At 45.7% G+C, this 22,593-nt stretch overlaps 1 protein-coding gene across 2 annotated transcripts in view; it reads right to left on the reverse strand.

Annotated features, from left to right (window-relative positions):
- TAP46 (2A phosphatase associated protein of 46 kD) overlaps positions 1-17,158 on the reverse strand; it is an 87,431-nt gene extending 70,273 nt beyond the window's left edge. Inside the window, exons 1-2 of one of the 2 annotated variants that reach the window (XM_086492243.1) lie at positions 16,580-17,158; positions 16,374-16,496 (exon numbers count right to left, since the gene is read on the reverse strand). In XM_086492243.1, coding sequence (XP_086348369.1) covers positions 16,374-16,496; positions 16,580-16,714 — 258 coding nt within the window. In that variant the 5' untranslated portion in view covers positions 16,715-17,158. The remainder of the gene's footprint in view (positions 1-16,373; positions 16,497-16,579) is intronic. The other variant, XM_086492242.1, reaches the window with a different exon arrangement.
- Positions 17,159-22,593: the final 5,435 nt, after the last annotated feature.

Consider the following 22,593-nt stretch of genomic DNA (forward strand, 5'->3'; position numbering starts at 1 on the left):
CTGTAAAAAACACAAGCCAAGAGGCTGCTGTCCACCCAAAAACGCAACTGCGAAGTGATGAAAACGCTGCTGTCCAGCGATTTTCAGCGTGCTCGTACAATCTCGGCAGGGTCCGGAGCGGTGCAGAGGGTGTAGGGAAGGGTGGTGAATCACTATCACTGCCTCAGATGGTCTGAAAACAGAGAAAACAGCAAGGGGTAATGGCTGAAATCTGTAGATTTGAAGAGGAACTTCGCCGGCAAGGCACCGGATGCCAAGGCTGGATAGGTGGTGGCGAAATCCGGAGTCCAGAAGCTGAGCGTTGCCCTCCTGTTGCAAAAACGCGGGTCAATTTGCAGTCCACTTGCTGCACTTTTGCGATGAAATGATCCCAGAAGTGAAGCGCTAGCAGCCTAATGCAAAAACACGGACCTGATCTGCAAAAACGCAGGTAGGGGGGGGATCCTCCGGGACGAAAAATACAGATCTCAACGCGCGCCTGGTTGTTTGCAAAACGCTGGCAGAATTTGCATGAAACGCTGGCTGATCCAGCCCTTGGGAGGAAAACCTGATGCGGATGATGCGCCTTGGACTCAACTGGCGTCTGATACCATGTAAGTGTGCACGTGTGCGGAAGCATGAGAGGAGAGAGAGAGAGAGAGAGTAGACACAAATGCAAGAGATGGTGAAGAGGGGGCGACCACTCCCCCCACGACTACCATGAGCAGAAGACCCTCAATACAAGCAGTATGATCTTTCTGTGATGAGAAATGTGGAAGTGGGTACCCCCCAAGGCCCATAAATAGGTGCCCAAGGGGAGGTAGGGCAAGGCCTGATAAAAACCCCCACGACCCAACGAAAATGATATATGGAAATATATGTGGGCACTCGGATAAAAGTGGGTGGCCAGCCCCAAACTTGGGCGGCCAGACCAGGTACAACCTAGACTATGGGTGGCTAGCCCGGGGACATACTACTAGCCGTACAATTATGCCCTAGACCTATGAAGCAGCAAAGTGGTGTAAGTCTAACAGTTGCGTCCCTGAGTCCGATATAACAAGCTCACAACTCGTAGTGAGGCGAGGCTAGAAAAGACCAACCTGTAGGCAAAGTAGGCGGTGTGTGTAGTGGCTCTGCAAACTCGGCAAATGCCAGGTTGTCCTCCGTGAAATCCTCGATCTCGTGGAGCTCTAGAGTCAGTGGGGTGTAATCTGGCACGACTTTCTCTGCGTGAAAAGGAACCAATGTGTGGGAAGTCTGGATCTCGGAGAGGTTATCCACGTAACATGTCGGAATGTGGTGTGCGAAGAATGGGAAACAAGTCAAAAGGAACTCGTAATGTGGTAACTTTGCCTGCTCCACCGAATGGTAATCCGCCAAACTGACCACCTCTGGAACCCGAAACGGCGTTGCAAGATGTGCACCAGGTACTCTCTTTCTAGAGGGTTAGGAGGTTCGGGAGAGTACGTGGGAGACGGAATCCCCACGAGTACTTTTCGGACTACCTGCTCTGGGACGGGTGCATGAATAGGTACGAGTGCAGGGATGTCTGCAATTTCTGGCTCTGGAGAATCCGTAATGAGTATGATGTCAAGTTCCGGCGAATCGGAGATGATGAGAATCTCGCGGGCGGCAAGAGGTCTTGGTGCAGGAGCCGGTAAAGGCAAAGCAAGATTCTCTGAAAGGATTTCTTCCGACAGATCGTCTACGTACGACAAATATGGAACGGGCATATCGTACGCGTCGTCATCCATGAGGAGGTGAAAGCTGTAACAAGCAAGCTCATTTCATTCCAATAAAGAAAACAGTCAAGCCGAATCACTTAGCGAAACTGTTTGTGGCCCAGATTTTCATATTACATGGCATGCCTGATACGATTGTCTCCAACAGGGACCCCAGATTCACGAGTTTGTTTTGGAAGGCAATTTGAAAGAACATTGGCACACGGTTGCAGTTCTCGTCATCTTTCCACCCGCAGACTGACAGGCAATCTAAGATTGCTAATTCAAGTGGTACTAGATTTATTGAAGTCTTACATCTCGGATCAGAAGACTCAATGGGAAAAGTACTTACCTTTGGTGGAATTTACCTACAACAACACGGTACACTCTTCGACGGGGAAGGCGCCATTTGAGACTATTGAAGGTGCTCCGAAGGTTCCACCCTTCCTAAGCACGAAAGATAAGATTTTTGAAGCCGATGAGTACACGCACGACTTGGCACGGCTTTTGCCAAGGTCCACGAGGCTTTGCAGAAATCTCAGAAAAGACAAAAAAAGGCAGCAGATTGCCATCATCGGGATTTGAAATTGAAGAAAAATGATTGGGTGCTCTTACGTTTTGAGAAGACACGCCTTAGAAAGAAGAAGAGAAAGGAGAGGCTTTTTCCAAAGCTTAGTATGCGATACTGCAGACCTTTCCAGATCTCCGAAAAGATAATTGATGTCTCCTTCCGACTGAAACTGCCCGACACTTGGAGGATTCACAATGCATTTCATGTGAGTCTCTTGAAACCTTTTAAAGGTGATGTGCCCGAAGATGGGGAGCCTGATGAGCAATCCGAAGTGGAAGAAAACAAGAAGATCCTTGTTCCTGAACAGATTTTGGCACATAAGGACAGAAAGAATAAGGGTAAAGTGAGAAGGTGGTTCTTGGTTAAATTCAAGAACTATCTTGCATTGGATGCGAAGTGGATGGAGGAGGAGGATTAAACCGGCCTGTTCAATCCAAAAAGGGCGGTACACTTTACTTTAAACCTTGATTTAGCTTTCACCCATTTAATTTGTCGTCCACTTTACCTGTACTTTCAAGACACAACAAAGGGGAGAGGGATACAGGCTGCTAGATTGCACCTGTATGAGTAGACCGACACCAGATTGGCCCCTAACTTAGGCGCCCCTTTCAGTATTTCTTTATTGTTCAACAGAGGGAATAAACGCTGTGGATCCCTACAAGCTGCCCCGCACAACCTTGGCTGAATTTTGACTGTTCTGGCTTGATTTCGGCAGCATAACTGTACTAGAACCCTTCACAATCAGTATTCCCACGCATTGACTGACTTTCCCGACGCATACGGGCACTTTGCAAAACCTGGCGAGAATCTGCAGCACGCTGAATTCTCTGTTTTCAGCCCTGAAAATGCACCAGATCGCCTATACAACGGTCCCCTTGCGTCCCCGAACCTCCTGGGGGTATTAGGGTCCGTTTAGGGCCAAAACCCTAAACCTGCAAAAATACACAGCAGGCAGTAATTTACTGTTTCGGGCTCCGTTTCGCATGCCGGTCGCATCCGTAGCAAGTCCTCGAGCTCCCGCCCCTGTAGGGCTACTTGCCCTTTGAATCGGACGAGATTTCTGGCGTGAAACCTCTCCGAATTCACCTGTACCTGCGGGGGATTAGCCGCTAGCTAATCCAGTACCTGTGCAAGAGGCTCTTGCCTCGGCAATCGCGCATGAACTCACACAACTGTGCATTGGTCAAATGAAAAGCCCACTAGAGGGGCATAACATACTGCCATAGGGGAGAGAGAGGGCAGTGCGTAGCGTGCAGGGCATCACTCCTGGCACCGCACTGTACATAGGAGGGAAAGCAAGCACTCCATAGCTCTTAACCTGTGACAAAATCTGAAAATGAGCCTCTCCCAGCTTAAAATTCAGCGCCCCCTTCTCTTGCATGAGGAAAGTGCACCAGAAGGTGCCACTTGGCACATTTATAAGCATTTTTCCGTTTCGGGGTTGCCGCCTAAAAATCTCCCAACCGGTCGCCCAGTTGACTTCACGGCAGAGAAAGAAAATGTTCTCCTTGTCATTCCGGAGGTAATGACGCAAACACATTTTCAAGTCCCAAAATAGCAGTTCCCTAAATTTTAGGAGATGCTGCCATTGTATCTTTCTAGGTCATCCGACCCTCTTTGTACACTGCAGCCACACCCAGAACTGAAATGTAGCCTCTGTAACAAAGGATTCCAGTATGGCTAGTCAATGACCCCACTTGGCTAACCATAATAGTCCTTGTCCAACTTTAGTGCTCTCTTGCCCTCAGGCCTGGACTCCCTCTGGACAGTTCCACACTAGCTATGCAATGCAGGACAGTTAGATTTCCCGAGGGGTGTTTCCAAAAAGTGAAAGTAACTAGATAATAAGAACGAAATCAACAAAAGGGATAGATAGTAGTCACACGCTGGTGACATACCCCCCTCTTGAAATCTCAAACGTCCTCGTTTGCATCTATGTCGTACATGCTCCTAGTCAACACTGATGTATTCAACACATGTCGACACATGTACGACACATACATGCTCATTGTCAACCCTGGTGTATTCAACACCTCGTCGACACATGTATAGCCTGCGTGTGAACCCTGTCCCAATGACATAGTGGTAGCTTCGCACTCTGCCATTGCTTTGAGTCACTAAGTTTCCAATGACAAAATGGTAGCTGCACATTTTGCCACTGTCTTATAGTACACGTTGGATCCCGTAACACTTTCGAGCATACCCAAACCGACAGTTTAAGAATGCAGTTACACATGTACTCTTTAATAGAAACAATTATTGTATCCTTGACAAACTGACAAGAAATACTCACTTCTATAGCACTAACCAAACTTTTGGACATTCCGTAAGAGCAATTGCCAAACTGACAATCTGTACAGCTCTAACATTCATGTAACAGGTATTTCATTTGAGCTCACTTTAAATACCATGTACATCATTTGTTTCAAAGGCCATTGTCACACTGACAATCCATGTAGCTCTGAAACTCAAGGGGTCAAGGTAGGTTGCAAATCGAAGGCTTCCAGGTAAAGTGATAACATAGTTGGTGACTCTGCAAGTTCACCTTCTTCCATCCACTTAGCATCCATTGGTGGATAGTTTATGAACTTTACCAAGTAACGCCTAGCAACCTTGCCTTTCACTTTCCTTTCTTTGTGTGCCAAAATCTGTTCGGGGACCAAGATCTCGTCAAGTTCCTCGACTTCCGGCTGATCTTCAGCTTGCATATCTTCTGGCACATCACCCACATAGGGTCTGAGAAGACTCACATGGAACGCATTGTGAATCTTCCAACTGTCAGGCAATTTCAGCCTATATGCAACATCACTGATTATGTCGCACACTTGAAAAGGCCCATAGTAACGCATGCTGAGCTTTGGAAACAGTCTTTCCTTGCCCTTCATCTTCTTTAACCTTGCCTTTTCAAAGCGTAGAAGCACCCAATCACCAAGTGAATATACCACTTCACGACGGTGACGATCAGCTGCTTTCTTTTGCTTTGCCTGAGTCTTTTCTAAGGCCACTTTGACCTTCTTGTACATTTCATCCATGTCCTGAACATACTTATCTGCTTCAAATATCTTGTCCTTTGTATGCACTATGGGAGGAACTTTCTTGCCACCTTCAACTATCTCAAAAGGTGCCTTGCCAGTTGATGAATGCATTGTATTATTGTATGCATACTCCACCAATGGCAAATACTGCTCCCACTTTCCTTTATGCTCTGACACATAGCACTTCAGTAGATCTAGGACAGTAGAATTTGCCTCTTCTGACTGCCCATCTATTTGAGGATGAAATGACGAAGAGAATTTGAGCGTTGTGCCCATATTCTCAAGCAAGCCTCTCCAGAACAAACTTGTCATGCGTGGATCACGGTCGCTAACAATCAACTGTGGCATGCCATGATACTTGAAAATATTGCTCATAAACAAGCGCCATCTGATCTGGCTTTATCTTCTTCCTGACAGGAATAAAATGAGCCTGCTTGCTGAATCTGCAAATAATAGTCCAAATACCATCGTTTCCTGTCTGCGTTCTCCGAAGATCAAAGATAAAATCCATAGCAATACTTTCCCATGGTTATCTGGAATAGGTAGTGGTTGCAATAACCCCGGTGCCTTTTGCCTGTCAAACTTGACCTTCTGGCAAATTAGGCATTCTCGCACAAAGGCATCCACATCTCTTCTCAATGTAGGCCAGTAGAAGAATGTCTCAACCGCTTTAACTGTAGCATCGATACCATGATGCCCTGCATACGGTGGGACATGACTCTCTTCCATAACTTTGCGTCGCAATGGCTTTGTGACACATAATCTGCCATGCATCATCATGAACCCATCTTTGAGAAGATAGTGTTCATGACGTTGTCCATCCATTAGCTGCTCAAAGACCCTTGCAAAATCTTCATCATTTGCATACTGTTCCCTCATATCATCAAGTTCATGATGATAAGGAATTGACACAGCTGAAATTTGTGGCTTCCTTGACAAGGCATCAACCACAACGTTCTTGCCTTCCACATGCACAATCTGAAAATGGAACATGGACAAGATATTTGCCCATCGCATATGCTTCTCAGATAACTTTGTCTGTGTCAAGAAGTATCGCAAGGTCTGATGGTCCGTTTGGACAACGAAATATGCACCTAGCAGGTAGTGTTTCCAACTTAAGAGCGCATGAATCACAGCCAGTAACTCTTTCTCATAGACCTGCATGGTCATCTCTGGCCCTTGCAAAATTCTGCTCTCATAGGCTACTACCCTGCCATCTTGCATTAGCACTGCACCAATGCTACTACCACAAGCATCGCACTGGACCACAAATGACTTCCTAAGATCTCGCAACACAATGACTTGATCCGAAGTCATCTTTTCCTTTAAGAGATTAAAAGCTGAAATCTCTTTCTGTGTCCATCTAAAGGTGACTGCCTTCTTTTGAAGAGCATGTAAAGGTGAAGCAATCTCAGCGAAATTTCGGATAAACCTTCTGTAATAGGAGCATAGTCCCAAGAAACTTCGGACATCGTGCACCGTCTTCAAATTTGGCCATGACTTGATCGCTTCAACTTTTGCAAGATCCATTCTGACACCATCCTTTGAGACAATGTGTCCCAGAAAGTGAATCTCTTCCAGAAAAAATTCACTTTTCTTTGCATTGACGAGCAACCTATGACTGCGTAGCTCTTTGAATACAATGGCCAAGTGATGCCTATGCTCCTCTTCATTCTTTGAGTAGACTATCATGTCATCAAAGAATGTACCAACAAACTGCTGGTGTGGACGGAAAATCCTGTCCATCATCCTATTGAACGTAGCAGGAGCATTTGTGAGACCAAAGGGCATCACTAAAAATTCGTAAAGGCCAAACGTTGTTCTAAAAGCAGTCTTGTGCACATCCTCTGATCTAATGCGGATCTGATGGTACCCACTCTTTAGATCTATCCTGCTAAACATAGCTGCTCCTTCTAATTTGTCTAGAATATCATCAATTCTAGGTATAGGGAACCTATTCTTGATGGTATTCTTGTTCAGTGCACGGTAGTCGATGCACATACGCCATGAGCCATCCTTTTTCTGCACCAACAACACTGGAGAACAGAATGGAAATGAACTGGGCTGAATCAGCCCCTTTTCTAACAGCTCCTGTACTTGGCCCATTATCTCTTTCTGCTAAGCCGCACTAACCCTGTACGGAGGCTTATTTGGTGGGCTACTGCCTGGCACCAAATCTATCGCATGGTCCTCGGGTCTCTCTGGCGGTAATTGAGACGGTAATGAATTGGAAAAACAGTCACTATACTGTTGTAAAAACATTGACCTTTCTTTATCTAGCACAGATAAATTTTATTCATCACAATCTGACACTTCACGTGCAAAAACCAAGTACGCAGAAAGATGCTTTTTCATTACAGAAGTAATAGCAGAAGCTGATACAGTGGGAATAGACTCCCCTATAAGCTTTACATCCAGAATGTGAGTCTTTCCCCTGCTCTGTACAGTGATCTTTTTGTTGTAGGCATCCATGATTCCCTGTACACGAAATAACCAAGGAATACCTAACAACACATCACATCCGTCCAGTGGCATGATGTAAAATTCTTCAGCATCTACATAGGACTGGATATGTAGGCGCAACTTTCCAATGATGGGTGTCACAGCCTCTGTATGGCCAGGACATGCCAAACCTGCCTCTGCTATATACCCCATCTCTTCAGGTCTGATTCCCAACTTTGAAGCCAATTCTGGGGAAATGAAGTTGGCTTTGGCACCTGGATCAAAGAAAATAAGCATTGTTTGATCCCTGACCTTTCCCCATGCTCTGCAAAGCTCACTTGCATCTGAATTTGGCTTGTTGCCCACCATATCTGGCACTAGACCAGCCATGGGCTTCTTTCCTTTCCTGTCCTCCTTGTCTTTAGAATCAGCTGGCCTTTTCTTTGTAGGACAATTGTAAGCAATGTGGCCAGGCTGCTCACAAATAAAGCATTTGTTCTCTGACCTCAGGACCTTCTTTTGCTCTTCAGACTTGCGAGGAAAACGTCTTTTCCATTTCTTCGCTAGTCCCTTTTCTGATTCAGCCGTAGCTTTGCCTTTCCCTGCGTTGGCCGACTCCTGAGTCACTTTTGGAGCCTCATTGGGAACGTGCTTCTTCGTTGAATTTTTCTTGGCTGATCCTTCCTTGACGCCAGTATTGAATTCACAATCTTCTCCCTTGAGCAAACCATTACCAGTGTTTGCTACCTCGATGAGCTGCGTCAAAGTAGTGACTTTGGTCTTCGTGCAGTACTTTCTCAATCCTTTAGGTAGGCCACAACAGTATTTTTCAATCTGTTCTGTCAATGGCACAAACCTATAGGAAGTTACTGGAAGTAGAGCTTTCCAAAACTTCCGATTGTAGTCATCCAGATTCTTGCAAGTAGCAGCATTAAGCTGGTGCCATTCTGTCATGACATCTGCTTCGAAATCATCAGATAACCATGCTGCTGCAAAAATCTGCTTGAAGTAAATCCATGTGGACGGAGCTTGCCCTTGAAGCAATAAAGTTGTCCACCATTGTCCCGCATTCCCTGTCAAGAAAGTGGCTGCCTTGCGGACCTTGGAAGCCTCTGTAAAGTTTCCCCCTGCATAGGCCTTGTCAAACTGCTGGAGGAATGAGAGAGCCTTCTTCCTGTCATCAAACCCTATAAAGGTCGTGAATGACACACCTTTGCCACCTTCTTTGTACGGAGTTGGCCTCTCCAGCGGCGTTAAATTGTCATATGGAAGTGACTGAAACATGGGAACATTGTTAGGGTTCATTTGTGTTCCCCGACCGCTATTAACTTGACCTGGAAACGCCATATTTGGCTGCTAATTTGTAATTCCAACCATACCAAAATTTGCCTGTGGCATCCCAAATTGGCCCTGAGTGCTCTAAAACCCTGGTAGCATGCCCGTGACACCATACATGGGGTTAGGCATCATCGTTTGAGCACCCCCGAACACTGTTCCTGGCGTGTAAAACTGATTTCCAGGTGCATGACCAGCCATGCTCTGGAATACCGATCCACCTCCAAAATAGCCAGGGTGTACTGAAGGTGGTGGGAAGATATGTTGCATAGCCTGTAGGTTGCTTCCCTGCCCATTAGAACCAGCTATAGGCAGCTGAAAGGTGGCGGGCTGAACTGATACAACTTGAAAGACTGGCATCTCAGCCACCTATTCTTGCACCTTAGGCACAGTTTGTGGAGACTGCATGTTCTCCGTCAAGTGTACAGGTGTTTCCATTGACTGTGCAGTATGAATCACCTGTGCTCGAGCCTTAACAGGCTTTTGAATATGATCCAGTGACCCAACTTGCTGAGACGGAACAGGAGGTTGCAGAAAGGCTAAAAACCTCGGGTTCTGCATTACTTGTGTGAACATAGCCACACCAGTAGCCAACTATGTCCTGAATATATCATCATCCGTCTGTGGTGGTCTTGAGGACTCACCCACTTCATGTGTCTATTGACCCTGTGAAGAGGAAACCTCTTCAGTCACATCATCTGGTCTGTCAGCCATAATTGCTATTTCCTGTGTCTGGTCTATGATCCCCTGTGTCTTCAAGCCCAACCTGACCAAGGCTCACTTCAATGGGAAAAAGTGATTTAATCCCGTCGATGGAACCATGAAACCGGCCTGTTCAATCCAAAAAGGGCGGTAGACTTTACTTTAAACCTTGATTTAACTTTCACCCATTTAATTTGTCGTCCACTTTACATGTACTTTCAAGACACAACAAAGGGGAGAGGGATACAGGCTGCTAGATTGCACCTGTATGAGTAGACTGACACCAGATTGGCCCCTAACTTAGGCGCCCCTTTCGGTATTTCTTTATTGTTCAACAGAGGGAATAAACGCTGTGGATCCCTACAAGCTGCCCCGCACAACCTTGGCTGAATTTTGACTGTTCTGGCCTGATTTCGGCAGCATAACTGTACTAGAACCCTTCACAGTCAGTATTCCCACGCATTGACTGACTTTCCCGACGCATACGGGCACTTTGCAAAACCTGGCGAGAATCTGCAGCACGCTGAATTCTCTGCTTTCCAGCCCTGAAAATGCGCCAGATCGCCTATACAACGGTCCCCTTGCGTCCCCGAACCTCCTGGGGGTATTAGGGTCCGTTTAGGGCCAAAACCCTAAACCTGCAAAAATACACAGCAGGCAGTAATTTACTGTTTCGGGCTCCGTTTCGCATGCCGGTCGCATCCGTAGCAAGTCCTCGAGCTCCCGCACCTGTAGGGCTACTTGCCCTTTGAATCGGACGAGATTTCTGGCGTGAAACCTCTCCGAATTCACCTGTACCTGCGGGGGATTAGCCGCTAGCTAATCCAGTACCTGTGCAAGAGGCTCTTGCCTCGGCAATCGCGCATGAACTCACACAACTGTGCATTGGTCAAATGAAAAGCCCACTAGAGGGGCATAACATTCTGCCATAGGGGGGAGAGAGGGCAGTGCGTAGCGTGCAGGGCATCACTCCTGGCACCGCACTGTACATAGGAGGGAAAGCAAGCACTCCATAGCTCTTAACCTGTGACAAAATCTGAAAATGAGCCTCTCCCAGCTTAAAATTCAGCGCCCCCTTCTCTTGCATGAGGAAAGTGCACCAGAAGGTGCCACTTGGCACATTTATAAGCATTTTCCCGTTTCGGGGTTGCCGCCTAAAAATCTCCCAACCGGTCGCCCAGTTGACTTCACGGCAGAGTAAGAAAATGTTCTCCTTGTCATTCCGGAGGTAATGACGCAAACACATTTTCAAGTCCCAAAATAGCAGTTCCCTAAATTTTAGGAGATGCTGCCATTGTATCTTTCTAGGTCATCCGACCCTCTTTGTACACTGCAACCACACCCAGAACTGAAATGTAGCCTCTGTAACAAAGGATTCCAGTATGGCTAGTCAATGACCCCACTTGGCTAACCATAATAGTCCTTGTCCAACTTTAGTGCTCTCTTGCCCTCAGGCCTGGACTCCCTCTGGACAGTTCCACACTAGCTATGCAATGCAGGGCAGTTAGATTTCCCGAGGGGTGTTTCCAAAAAGTGAAAGTAACTAGATAATAAGAACGAAATCAACAAAAAGGATAGATAGTAGTCACACGCTGGTGACAGAGGACCTAGCAGATACTCCTCAGATTGTGAACCTTTACCTTGAAGCTTTTGGTTTAGCATAGTCTACTCCAAATGGCACCCCGAATTCAGCTTGGCTGGAGATCAGGTGCAGTGGGTTTGCACAAGAGGGGAGTTACTCGGCTCCTTTGTCAACAGATGCCTTGATTTTAGAATACTAGAGTCACTGATGTCTCTTTGGGCTTCAGGGATACTGAGAGCTGACAGTATTCTATTGTATGACTTTATGAAATGGAATTCCGGATTATATGAAACTGATTTCTTCTTGACTTGTTTAAGTGCAAGAACTGATAGACGAAATGACTGTAGCATTTTGGTCTGAATGATCTCGATAGACATGGTTGCAATAAGGATTAGTCAATCAGGCATCTATGAGGTCTTGAGTGGATCTAGATGCGATTGCTAATTGCATTGCTGATAAATCATGGTCTAAGATCCGAATGAATGTTGAATGTGATTTGTCATGTGATGTCTGTGATGTCAATTGATGTCATGTGATGTGACTGTCGATTGGTACATGTGCTAGATGTGTGTTCCTAGTGCGTCGGTACTAACAGTCAGTGTCTGCTAAGACAGTTTATGGCTTCTGTCTGTTTTACAAGCATAATCGAGGGCGATTACAATGCTTTCAAGAGGGGGGTATGTCACAAACTGGTGACGTGGCTGCACAGTACACACACACCCTCTAGCCAAGATAGTGATGAAGTGGCTGCCCTGTGGGAACCCTCGGAGTGCCAATTGCTAACGTGGCTGCAGCTGACCGCAAAATGCTGACATGGCAAGGTTGTACGGCAGTCCCCCGGAAAAAGCGTTGCTGACACGTGGCAGGCCGTACGGACACCCGCTTTTTGCGGTGCTTTTTGGCGGACTGTTCTACGGCAGCTTTTGGGACAGATTTTGGCGCACATTTTGCTGCTTTATTTTACGCAAGGGGGGGGGGAGAGAGAGAGAGAGAGAGAGAGAGAGAGAGAGAGAGAGAGAGAGAGCGTTTTATTTAAGCCTTGCTTTATTCTCTTAAGAGAGAGAGCTAGTGAGAGAGAGACAGTTTTTGATTTTCAGCTTTTAGGCTCTGGTTTTAGCATCCCTTGTAAACATTTAAATATGTGGGAAGGGCCTCACAACTCAGAGCATCTAGACGTAGAGTCTGAGAGTGAGCGCCTGCCTACTCTCTTGTACTTTGAACACAGATTAATACAAAAAGAAGTACGAAAGGGGCGCCAGTCTTTGGGGCCAATATCTCTAGGCACGAAACTCCGTCGGGCAAGCGTCGAATCAATTGTGAACTATGAAATGTTTTGAAGTGATTATTTGTGGTGTCGCGGTTGATTCTCGACTTGGAATGTCCGAGTCTGTTACAGAGGGTGGAGAAATTGAAGCTGAGCTAGCCACGGGGCAAACTCAGAAAGTGGTATTGCTCATTGGTGCTCTTCCAGTGACTATACAAGATTATCATGGAAAAGCCGATTTCCACATTATGAAGTTGGGCAATTGCAACGTACTCTTGGGCATGCCCTGGCATGACAAGAATGATGCAACTCTCCAAGTTCGGAACCGAACCATCACCGTGATGCAGAAGGGAAAACCAATTGTCCTCAAAGTTCGGTTGTCCGAACAAAGCCTTGAATGACCTCTCTAGTTGTTTTCTAGGTAGATACTTTTGAACATTGTTTGAGAAAATATTGTTTAAAATTTGCTTGAAGTAGATGCTATCTGTTCTAAACCTGTCTTCGTGCCGATTTGAATTGTTTGACTCTGGTTTTAAATAATGGTTTCAATGATTGGTGATTTTTACCCGGGTGGAGAAGTGAGAAATACTGTTTTGGTATTATTTGAACCTCGAAACGACGCAGGCCGATGCCTAGGGAGCGCTTCGTTGTATGTCTGAAAACCTCGGAACGACTCGGGCCGATGTCTGGGGAGCGGTTCCATTGTATGCTAGAAAACCTCCGAACGACACAAGGCGATGCCTAGGGAGCGGTTCCGTTGTATGCTAGAAAACCTCCGAATGACACAAGGCGATGCCTGGGGAGCATTTGGTTATATGCTTGAACCTCCAAGCGACGCAGACTGCGGTCTGGGGAGCGTTTGGTTGTACAGTCCTTTGAGCTCATGGCCCGAACCTTTTTAGGTTATTTGCGGGAGGAGTGACGAGGTAGTCATTGAGTAGCTTCATACTGCAAAACGTTTGTCTCAGGGGAGTGCTCAACAGCGCTGTTTGTTGTGTCCTGTAACATGCATACGTAAGCTTTTGTGTTGCATTGTGATGTGCCAACTACTGAATATTCCTAACTGGATCGGATTGTCTGGGTATGTAATTTTAGTGCATCAAGACACCCGTGGAAGATCAGTGCGGTCTGGGTGTGATGGCTAATTTTACTACACCAGCATATCGAGAGTTCTGAACTGGACGAAAGAAGAAGCCAACTCCTTGATCAAAAGAGCCGAAAGGAGAAGCCAACTCCTTGATCAAATGAGCCGAAAGAGGAAGCCAAGTCCTTAACAAAAAAAATAGCAAACTGATTGTCCCTCGGAATAACCGTCACAAAATTTTTTAAGCTAACTTGAGTTTTGCAGATATGTTGTAATCGCGGACGAATACTCTCTTTCAAGAAGGGGAGATGTCACAAACTGCTGACGTGTCAAGTCAGTAAACAGCAAAGCCAACCTTCAGATCACGGCCGAGGGGCCTAAACCCTAAGAAAAACAAGCAACAACAAAAGAAGTCCTACCAACTTATGGGACCCTGTCCGATGGGGCCCAAGAGACATAAAGGATTCAAATAAAACAACACCCACCACACACAACCTAGATCTTTTGGTAATTGCTGACGTGGCAGAAGTGGCTGTGCAGAATTCCGTGTTTCACGTTGACAGTGCTGACATGGCAGATTTCCGCAAAACGCACTGACAGTGCTGACGTGGCAGTTGTACAGATTTTCGCAAATCGCGCTAGCAAATTTTGGCGCTTTTTGGACCAGTTGCTCTTGAGTTTGAAGCTTTTCACTATACCTGCTTTTCAGGCCAAGGCATACTTCCTGGAGAAGGTGCAGAGTCTGGAGTACCGGCTTGTACTGTGTTGATGCAATATAAAGAAATACCGAAAGGGACACCAAGGTTTCGGGGCAATACTCTCTGGGGTGGAATTCCGCCACTCCGTGTCACGTCGTCTCTCTCAGTTCAGTTGTTATTAAGTGTTAAAAGTCTGTTCAGTCTATTCTTTTCTATTGGCACGTGGTGCTCGTCTTGTGACAGCTGCTGTGGGGGAAGATTCATCGCGAAAAGTAGAAGGAAACTCTCTTTCTCTCACACCTAGCTGCTACAACTTCTCTATTTTCTGCCCCTAATCACCTCTATTAGAATGAATTTCAGCAAAGTACTCATAGAATCTAATTCTTCTCTACCTACACTGCGCGTACACAAAGTCTGGTGCAATTCCATCGCGAGAAGGTCTCTATTTCGGCATTGGAACGTGCTCAAGTAACATTTTCAAATTATGTGCAGAAAATTACAGCAAGCATGTCTGCGTGCATTTTGCGTATTTCTCCCTTGTTTTTCTTACGAGAGCTTCCCAAAATCTCACAGCAAAGGGAAAATCCTCTCAATAATCAAAGAGTAGTTTTCTCACTCTCTCAGTCAGAAGCAAGAAAGGAACAAAGAAAGAATAGAGGACGGGCTTTAGCCCCGTTCCTGTGCTTGTAAAGATTTCCCCTTTAAAATGAAGATATTCTCTTTAGGGGGGGAACCAGCCAATCTTCAAGTCCCCAATGATGTGTCAAGCTTTTTCTCTCTCCCAAATTCTCTCAAATATATGAATTGCATTTAACAGTTAGTTACGCTTCTATATTTTTGTGACAGAAGCCGTGGCCAAGAGTGAGTGGAAATAGTGGGGCTTCCTCTCATATGTGTCACACCATGGAGAGCTATCAAATTATATGTTGATCGGTTCACATTGGTGGCTATTCTACTTAGGCTATGGTTGGAGTTGGAAACATCTCTCTTAGAAATGTCGTCTTGCATGATGTGCTACATGTACCTAAGCTTTCAACTAACATCTTCCCCATCTCTAAAGCAACTTCTAAAGGTCTTGGGAGTCTGCTTTCAAGATGTAGTAGAAGAGATCTCTTTGTTGTGGCTCATGGTTATCAAGAAGGCGGCTTGTATCGTATACAATCTTTATAAATATCATCAACCCAAAGCGAACTAGACTTACTAGAGTTCCTTATTGCTCCAGAGCACATCCTTGCACATAAGGACAGGACTATGCCAGGCAAGGTGACCTGCAGATATTTGGTGAAGTTTAAGAATTACCCTTATATGGATACTCAACGGATAAAGCCTAAGGATTTGACAGATAATAAAGATCTTGTTCAGTTGAGACAGATTTTTCAGAACCTACTGTGGTGTCCACAGCTAGCTTCACATGATAAGACAGTTCACACTACCACCACAAGACACGATTGCATGTTCATGGAAGAGGGGGAGGAAATTTTGGTTCTAGAGCAGATCCTAGATGGGACTACATTGAGGCAAGATGACCTGAAAATATTTGGCGAAGTTTAAGAATTACCCTCGTACAGATGCTTCGTACATGCACCTGAAGGATCTGACAAATTATAAAGATCTTGTTCAATTGAGAAACATTTTTCGGACCCAACTGTGGATGTCATCCACGTGATTCCCACTACATACACATAAATGAGTGCTCATTCGAGTTATACTTGCTCTACTAAGGTCAGACGCTACCATACAAGTATCCTTAGACTCTAACAATGGGCGCATGTGATACCCAACAAACTTCTTTCATATACACATTACCAGGCTTTATGGCAATAACAAAACCAAGGGAGAGAAACACACCATTCCCCCCCCCCCCCCCCCCCCTTTTTTTTTTTAAAAACAGAAACAGAAACTAAAAAACCAAAAAAGGACCAAAAATACAACCAACAAAAAGTTCAGGTTAAGCACTTGCCAGGAGGTACTTTAAATCGCCTGTAGTAACGTCGTCCTTTTGTTCATTAGAGGAGAAAAGCGCAAGCTTGTCTATCAGGCTTTCGCACCGTTGAAGAAGCTCATAGCCTTCCCTAGCTTCATCCTACGATGACCCACAAGAAGCGATCGATTAAGAGCGGCGGGGCGGGGGTGGGGGGGGGTGGGGGGCGCAGAGAGGGAATTCACCTGAGTGATTTGAGGATCAAGGCTACGTGAGTGCAATTGCAGGGCTCTGTCGAACAAAGCAGGCAACGACATCTGCTCCAGCTGCTGTTCTTGACGTAGCCGTAATGTTGATGACTTTGCTGCCGACTCATCCATAGTTCTGTGCGCGCTTGCTTGTGCAATTTGTGTGTGTGTGTGTGTGTGTGTGTGTGTGTGTGTGTGTGTGGGGGGGGGGGGGGGGGGGGCGGAGAGTGTGTGTGGTATGTGGTTGTGTGTGTGTGTCGATTCTGAGTGTGTGTGGTTGTTGTCGGTCGAAGCTGTGGACGCGAACCCTAAACCTGCGCAGCCTGAAGAGACGCGAACCCTAAATCTGCGCAGTCTCCTCCTGCCCACAGGTGCGCGCGCTGCTGTGTGTAGGCCTGCTCGCGATCTTGGGCTCCTGCTGCTGCGCGGCAGTCTGCAGCCCTGCTCTCGTCAGTCTGCTCTGCGTGTGTAGGCGTGAAGCCCGGTCAAAATTTGAAGCTTTTGCCGGTAACTACACTAAAACTTGAGTAAATTTGCTTGTTTTCTCGAAGGCAAGCTCAAAATCTAACCAAGATTTTATAATTTCAACCGGTTAAAATACACTAGATCCCGGGTTTTTTTCTAACACTGCGTACCTCTCCTGCACTCTCAGTTGCACGAACCTCAATCCCCTGCAGGTTTGGTGCATTTTAGCCGCAGTTCAGTTTCAGTGAATAGGCTTGTGTACAGACACTTTTTATGGGGTACAATATTGTGGCAGTGTATAGAATTTGGTGTTTTTTTTGAAAGCAGAATTTGGTGTTTTGTTTGACTTCCAGTAGTAAGCAGTACATAAACGTTACGCTCTCAGTGTATGTTAGATTCCAGTGTGTCCTTTATCAGCTCATACAAACGCAAAAAACAAATGGCACCTGAGTCGGGTGAAATCCGAGCTTGTTTGTTAGAAGATTTTGAAGGTGCTCAAAATGCTTGGGTGGGGCAGGAACCTGATACTGAAGTGCTCATTCATGTCCAAGCTTTGATGGACCCAGTGGTGCAATATGCTTTGAATGCTGTTATTTTGTTCTTCCCGGGCAAGATGCTGACTGCACAGGATGTGGGTCAGTGGGTAGACTTCCTTCTTAAACGCTGGGCAGTTCGAGGTGTTTATTTTGGTGCCAGAGGATTTTATGAAGTTCTGTTAGCAGATACTGATGCCCGTAATATGTTGCTTGAGTTGTCTCCTTTGTTCTTCAGCTATACTCAGATGACACATGTAATGCCATGGGCCCTTACCAAGGACTATCAAAGTTTAATCCGTCATAAGTGCCCGGTATGGGTGGAAATCCCCGATTTCCCATGCACTTGGCGCCACTTTCTTCCTATGCTCGTCTCACGTCTGGGAAAAGTCATTTGTCTTCCCAAACTTGATGCCAATACAAATCGCTTTTGTGTGCTTTGGGATACGGATGTTCCCATTCCTGAAGGTATTACTGTCAATTCGGGAGACCCACTCATTGGGAAACGCCCTTTTAAGCTCAGATGGGGAAAATTTGCGACTTCATGTTTTCGTTGTGGGAAATGTGGACATATGCAATTTGAATGTTTTGAGCCTATTTTGCAACCCCCTCCTTCAGTTGTCCCGCAGCTTGTGGTTTCTATTGGGAGAGATGTCCCTAATCCCAGATCTGTCGTTGTTGCGGCTTCTGCAATGCCTGGTGCTTTATCAGTGGATAAAGGCAAGGCCAAATCTGTTGTTTCCCCCAATCCTCGTGGTAAAGGAAAGTTTGTGTCTACTCCTAAAACCAAAAACAAAGGGAAAAAGGTGGAGTCGGTGGATGGATCTCCTTGGGTGACTCCTAAGAAAACTATTAAAATGCGTTCGCAGATCTCTTCTCGTAATTATGTACCTCCTGAAGTAAAATTTGCGGGGCAAAAACCTCTTCCCTGTAATGATAATCGCACTCTTGCGGATGCATGGAACAAGGTGGTGCTCTCTTACAGAGATGCCGTGGTTCATGGGACTTCTCAATCGCTTGCAGGCCTTGTTGCCTCTGAGACAGGCATGTAGAATACTGTGGTTGAGTCGCGGGCTGGTGATGTTGATGTGCTTATGGGCACGTCAACCTAGTCCCTTTCTTACTTTGCCTCTGTACATATCTCTTGAATGCATAGTTCTGTTAAATGCATTTCATATAATGTGTGTGGGTTATGTAACCCTGACAAATGGAGATTAACCTGGCACTATGTACATACATGTAAGGTAGACATTGTGGTTTTGCAAGAGAATAATAAGCATGAATATGCTAGGCAATGCTCGTATTTTTGCAGGATTTTGGATAGCATATGCTAGTTTGTCGGGTTTTTCGGGTGTTCTCATTATGGTTAGGCATGAGTTGCAGCCAGTTTTGTCATATAATGATCCAAACGATCGTTGGATGGTGATCCAATGCATGATTAATGGCCTGATTTATGAATTTGGTGGTGTCTATGCGTATACGGCCTCGAGACAACGATTTGCTTTGTGGCGTGAGATATCTTCTTATCCATGGCTTTCTAATGCCCTGCTTTGTGGTGATTTTAACAATGCACCTACTTTATCGGATAACACCACAGGACACTCTCATATGCTGGACATAAAATTGCAGGCTTGGTCAGATCTTGTTGCATGCACACAGATGTTGGACGTGGACTTTATTGCATCCCAATGTTTCAGGGTACACATTTCAACATAATGCTTTTTCTACATATCATGCAAGATTAGATCGGTGGTACGTCCTCGGCATGCAACAATTTGATGAGTTTGCATGCGAAATGCTCATAGACCATTCTTTGCTTTTGTCTGATCATACTCACGTTGTGATGCTATTGCGCTATGGGCAACTACACTCTAATCATCTTTTTTCTAAGAAACGCCTGTTGCACATAAACAATGCTTATCTTTCACATGAAGCATTCCGCGAGATGATTTATGCCGTTATTCCCCCTTTGGTTGCACAAATGTATCTTGATCCTGATGTTGCTTGGGTGCGCTTTGTTCTACGCGTGCAGAGTGTAATTCAGGACTATGGTAAGCATTACATGTTTCAATTACGTGGCAATGTTGAGGACGCAAACATATGTATCAACAACTTCAAATCTTGGCTGACACACGTTTGTTGTTGGAAAGTGAACTGACAGCTCTTTGCCAGGGTCATGTGTGTTTGCAGCATAATGATCAACAAAAATTGGCTAAATGGCAGACTCGTGCTCGCCATCGAGCATTTATGGACAAGGGATGTGCCTCGAAACAGTTTTTTAAGCACTTGCATCATTCCAGGGCTTCTCAAACTATTAAGCGGGTTATGTTCCAACCTGGAGCCTGGACAACCTCAAAGCGCGAGCTTGCGGATGCCATGGTGTCACATTTTACGAATGTTTTCGCTGCCCCCCCTGCACCATCTGCTGGAATTATTTATGCACGCGAAATTGTGTTATCTATAGTGCATTCAATTGTCTTGCCTCATGATGCTTTGGCCATGGAGGCGGATTTTACAGAAAATGAATTGCACTCGGCATTGCTTGCTCTTGGAAGATGGCGTTCACCAGGCTGGGATGGGCTCATTGTGGAATTTTTCATCTCCTTCTGGGAGCCTTTGAAAGAACCTTTGCTTTACATGATGAACATTGCATGGGTGAAACAGTGTTTGCCACTGTCTTGGAAAGAGGGTTTGCTGAAATTATTGCCCAAGCAAGCACTTTGTGAGCAGTTATCGCATTGGTGGCCCATAACTCTTATGCCGGTTATATATAAAATCGTGGCTAAAATCATTGTGAATCGTATCAAGGAACCTCTTATGGTTGGTATCCATTCCGTGCAGTATGGTTGCATTCCTCGTCAGATTTTAGATAATCTGGCTAATGTATTGATTGGAATGGAATATGCAAAGTATACTCAGCAGGATGTTCTTGTGATGCAGGTAGACATTGAAAAGGCTTTCGTTACGGTACAATGGGATTTCATTGCTGCCACGATGCGGGCCCTTGGATTTGGTCCTAAGATGGTCAATGTGGTATACTTCTTGTATGCTCACAATATATCTTCAGGCCTTCTTGATGGAGAGCTGACAGAACCTTGGCCTCTTGGATGTTCTGTGAGACAGGGTTGCCCGCTTAGGGCCTTGTTGTATGCCATTGCCACTCACCCCTTGTTATTGTATTTGGATCATTTGACTTCGCTCGATCGCCTTCATGGGCTGAAACTACCTAATGGGGAAGATTTTGCAGGACAGGCCTATTCTGATGATTCGTTGTTCATGTCTCGCAATAACCAAGATGATGTGCGGAAATAATGCAGGCACTGGATACATTTGGCTTGGCTGCCGGCCTGAAGGTTAACTTTCACAAATCCAAACTCTTGCCTCTGAATGTTTGTGACTAGCATCAACTTCTATGTCCTGGCGAGATTCTTGATCCGCATGGGGTGGTCAGGCACTTAGGATACCCTATCGGCTGGCATGTAACTAATACACAGTAAATTGATTGGGTCATGCAACGCTTGAATGTCAAATTGCACTATTGGAAACTGTGTACATGGCCGCTACATGTTCGTCGTCGTACTGTGCAAAGTATCATGATGGCATATGTTCAATTTTACTTGCCATTGTTGCACTGGCCTCGCTCTCGTCTCTCATTGCTTATGTCTAATATTGTATCTCACTTGTGGCGCACTAGTTCTCATAAGAAAGGCCTCCGTTTGTTAGCAATGGAGAAACTTTGCACTCCGAAGTGTCTTGGGGGGCTGAATATTTTGGGCCTTCGATGGCATGCATTGGCGAGGAAGGCAATGTTATTGCTTACTCTTGCGCGGCAATCTCAGTCGTGGACAGTTATGGTTGTTGATCTATGTCGGCACGTTACCACTCCCGCTTTTGGTCGTTGGCAGACTTCCCTTTGGGAGATTGTGTTTGGCAAGATGGATGGCTATGTTCCTGGTTGCTTATTCACGTCTAGCATGCTCTCTGCTTGGAAAGAGGTTACGGATCGTCTCTACTGGCTGGGCAACCAGCAAACAAATGGGAATTTGTTACGTTTGGAAAGCATTCACTGGAGTAAGGTGTTCTCTCTTACCCTGGTTGATCAATCGCCTCGTCAAGCATACTTCCTCTTTGGTCGTGGCATATGCACAATGGATGATGTGGTGGATTCATCTGGGAATTTACTTACTTTTTCTCAGGCAGCAGCATGCTTTGGGTTGGCCATGCATTATCGTCAGATTTGGAGCCTGCTCGAGCATATGCTGGCTGCTTTCCTCCCCGTTCCACCGCTGAGACAAGTGGTTGTCATATGCAAGATTGGACTCTATGGGACACTCCTGTGAATGCCATTTATGCCCGACATATCTATGCTTCCCTTGTGAAAGACTCTTGGTTGGCTGATCACTGTAATGCGCTCTGGGCTTGCACAAATCTGAAAGATGGTGGAGACAGGCTTTCACTGTGATTTGGAAGTGTCGCTTGCCTCTTAAGGAGCGTCTGTTTCTTTGGCGTTGTTTGCTGGGAGTTCTTCCAGTAGGAACTCTCCTTGCAACGCGTCGCATTAGCTCCTCTCATTGTGTCAACTGCTCTGCTGTTGATGAGAATGTCAGACATCTCCTTTGGGATTGTCACTGCACCGGGACATTCCTTGGATGCGTTTCTGCTTGTACGTATCTTCGGTTTCCCTTGGCTGTTTGCCACAAACGTTTCTGGCTTTTTGGGATTCTTCCGACTTCCCTATAGCCATCTTCTTCGCTTGGGTCAGATTTTGGTTGATTTGGTCCATGTGGCATCATCGTAATCTCTGTATATTTCACCGACATGAGGTGGATCCTTTTCCTTCATTCAAGATTTCGTTGAGGCAATCGTTTCATTTTGCCTTTGACACTGGGGACGTATCCTTGGAAATCTTGCAACTCTTCTATGTTTGCTTCTAGCAATTTCACATCGCAGAACACAGTTGTGTTCTTCTCTTTGTATCTGACCTTTTTGGTGGGTTTTCCTCGTTTTGAGGTT

Source organism: Adiantum capillus-veneris, chromosome 20 (assembly GCF_014529385.1).
Source record: "Adiantum capillus-veneris isolate H3 chromosome 20, ASM1452938v2, whole genome shotgun sequence".
Taxonomy (NCBI): domain Eukaryota; kingdom Viridiplantae; phylum Streptophyta; class Polypodiopsida; order Polypodiales; family Pteridaceae; genus Adiantum; species Adiantum capillus-veneris.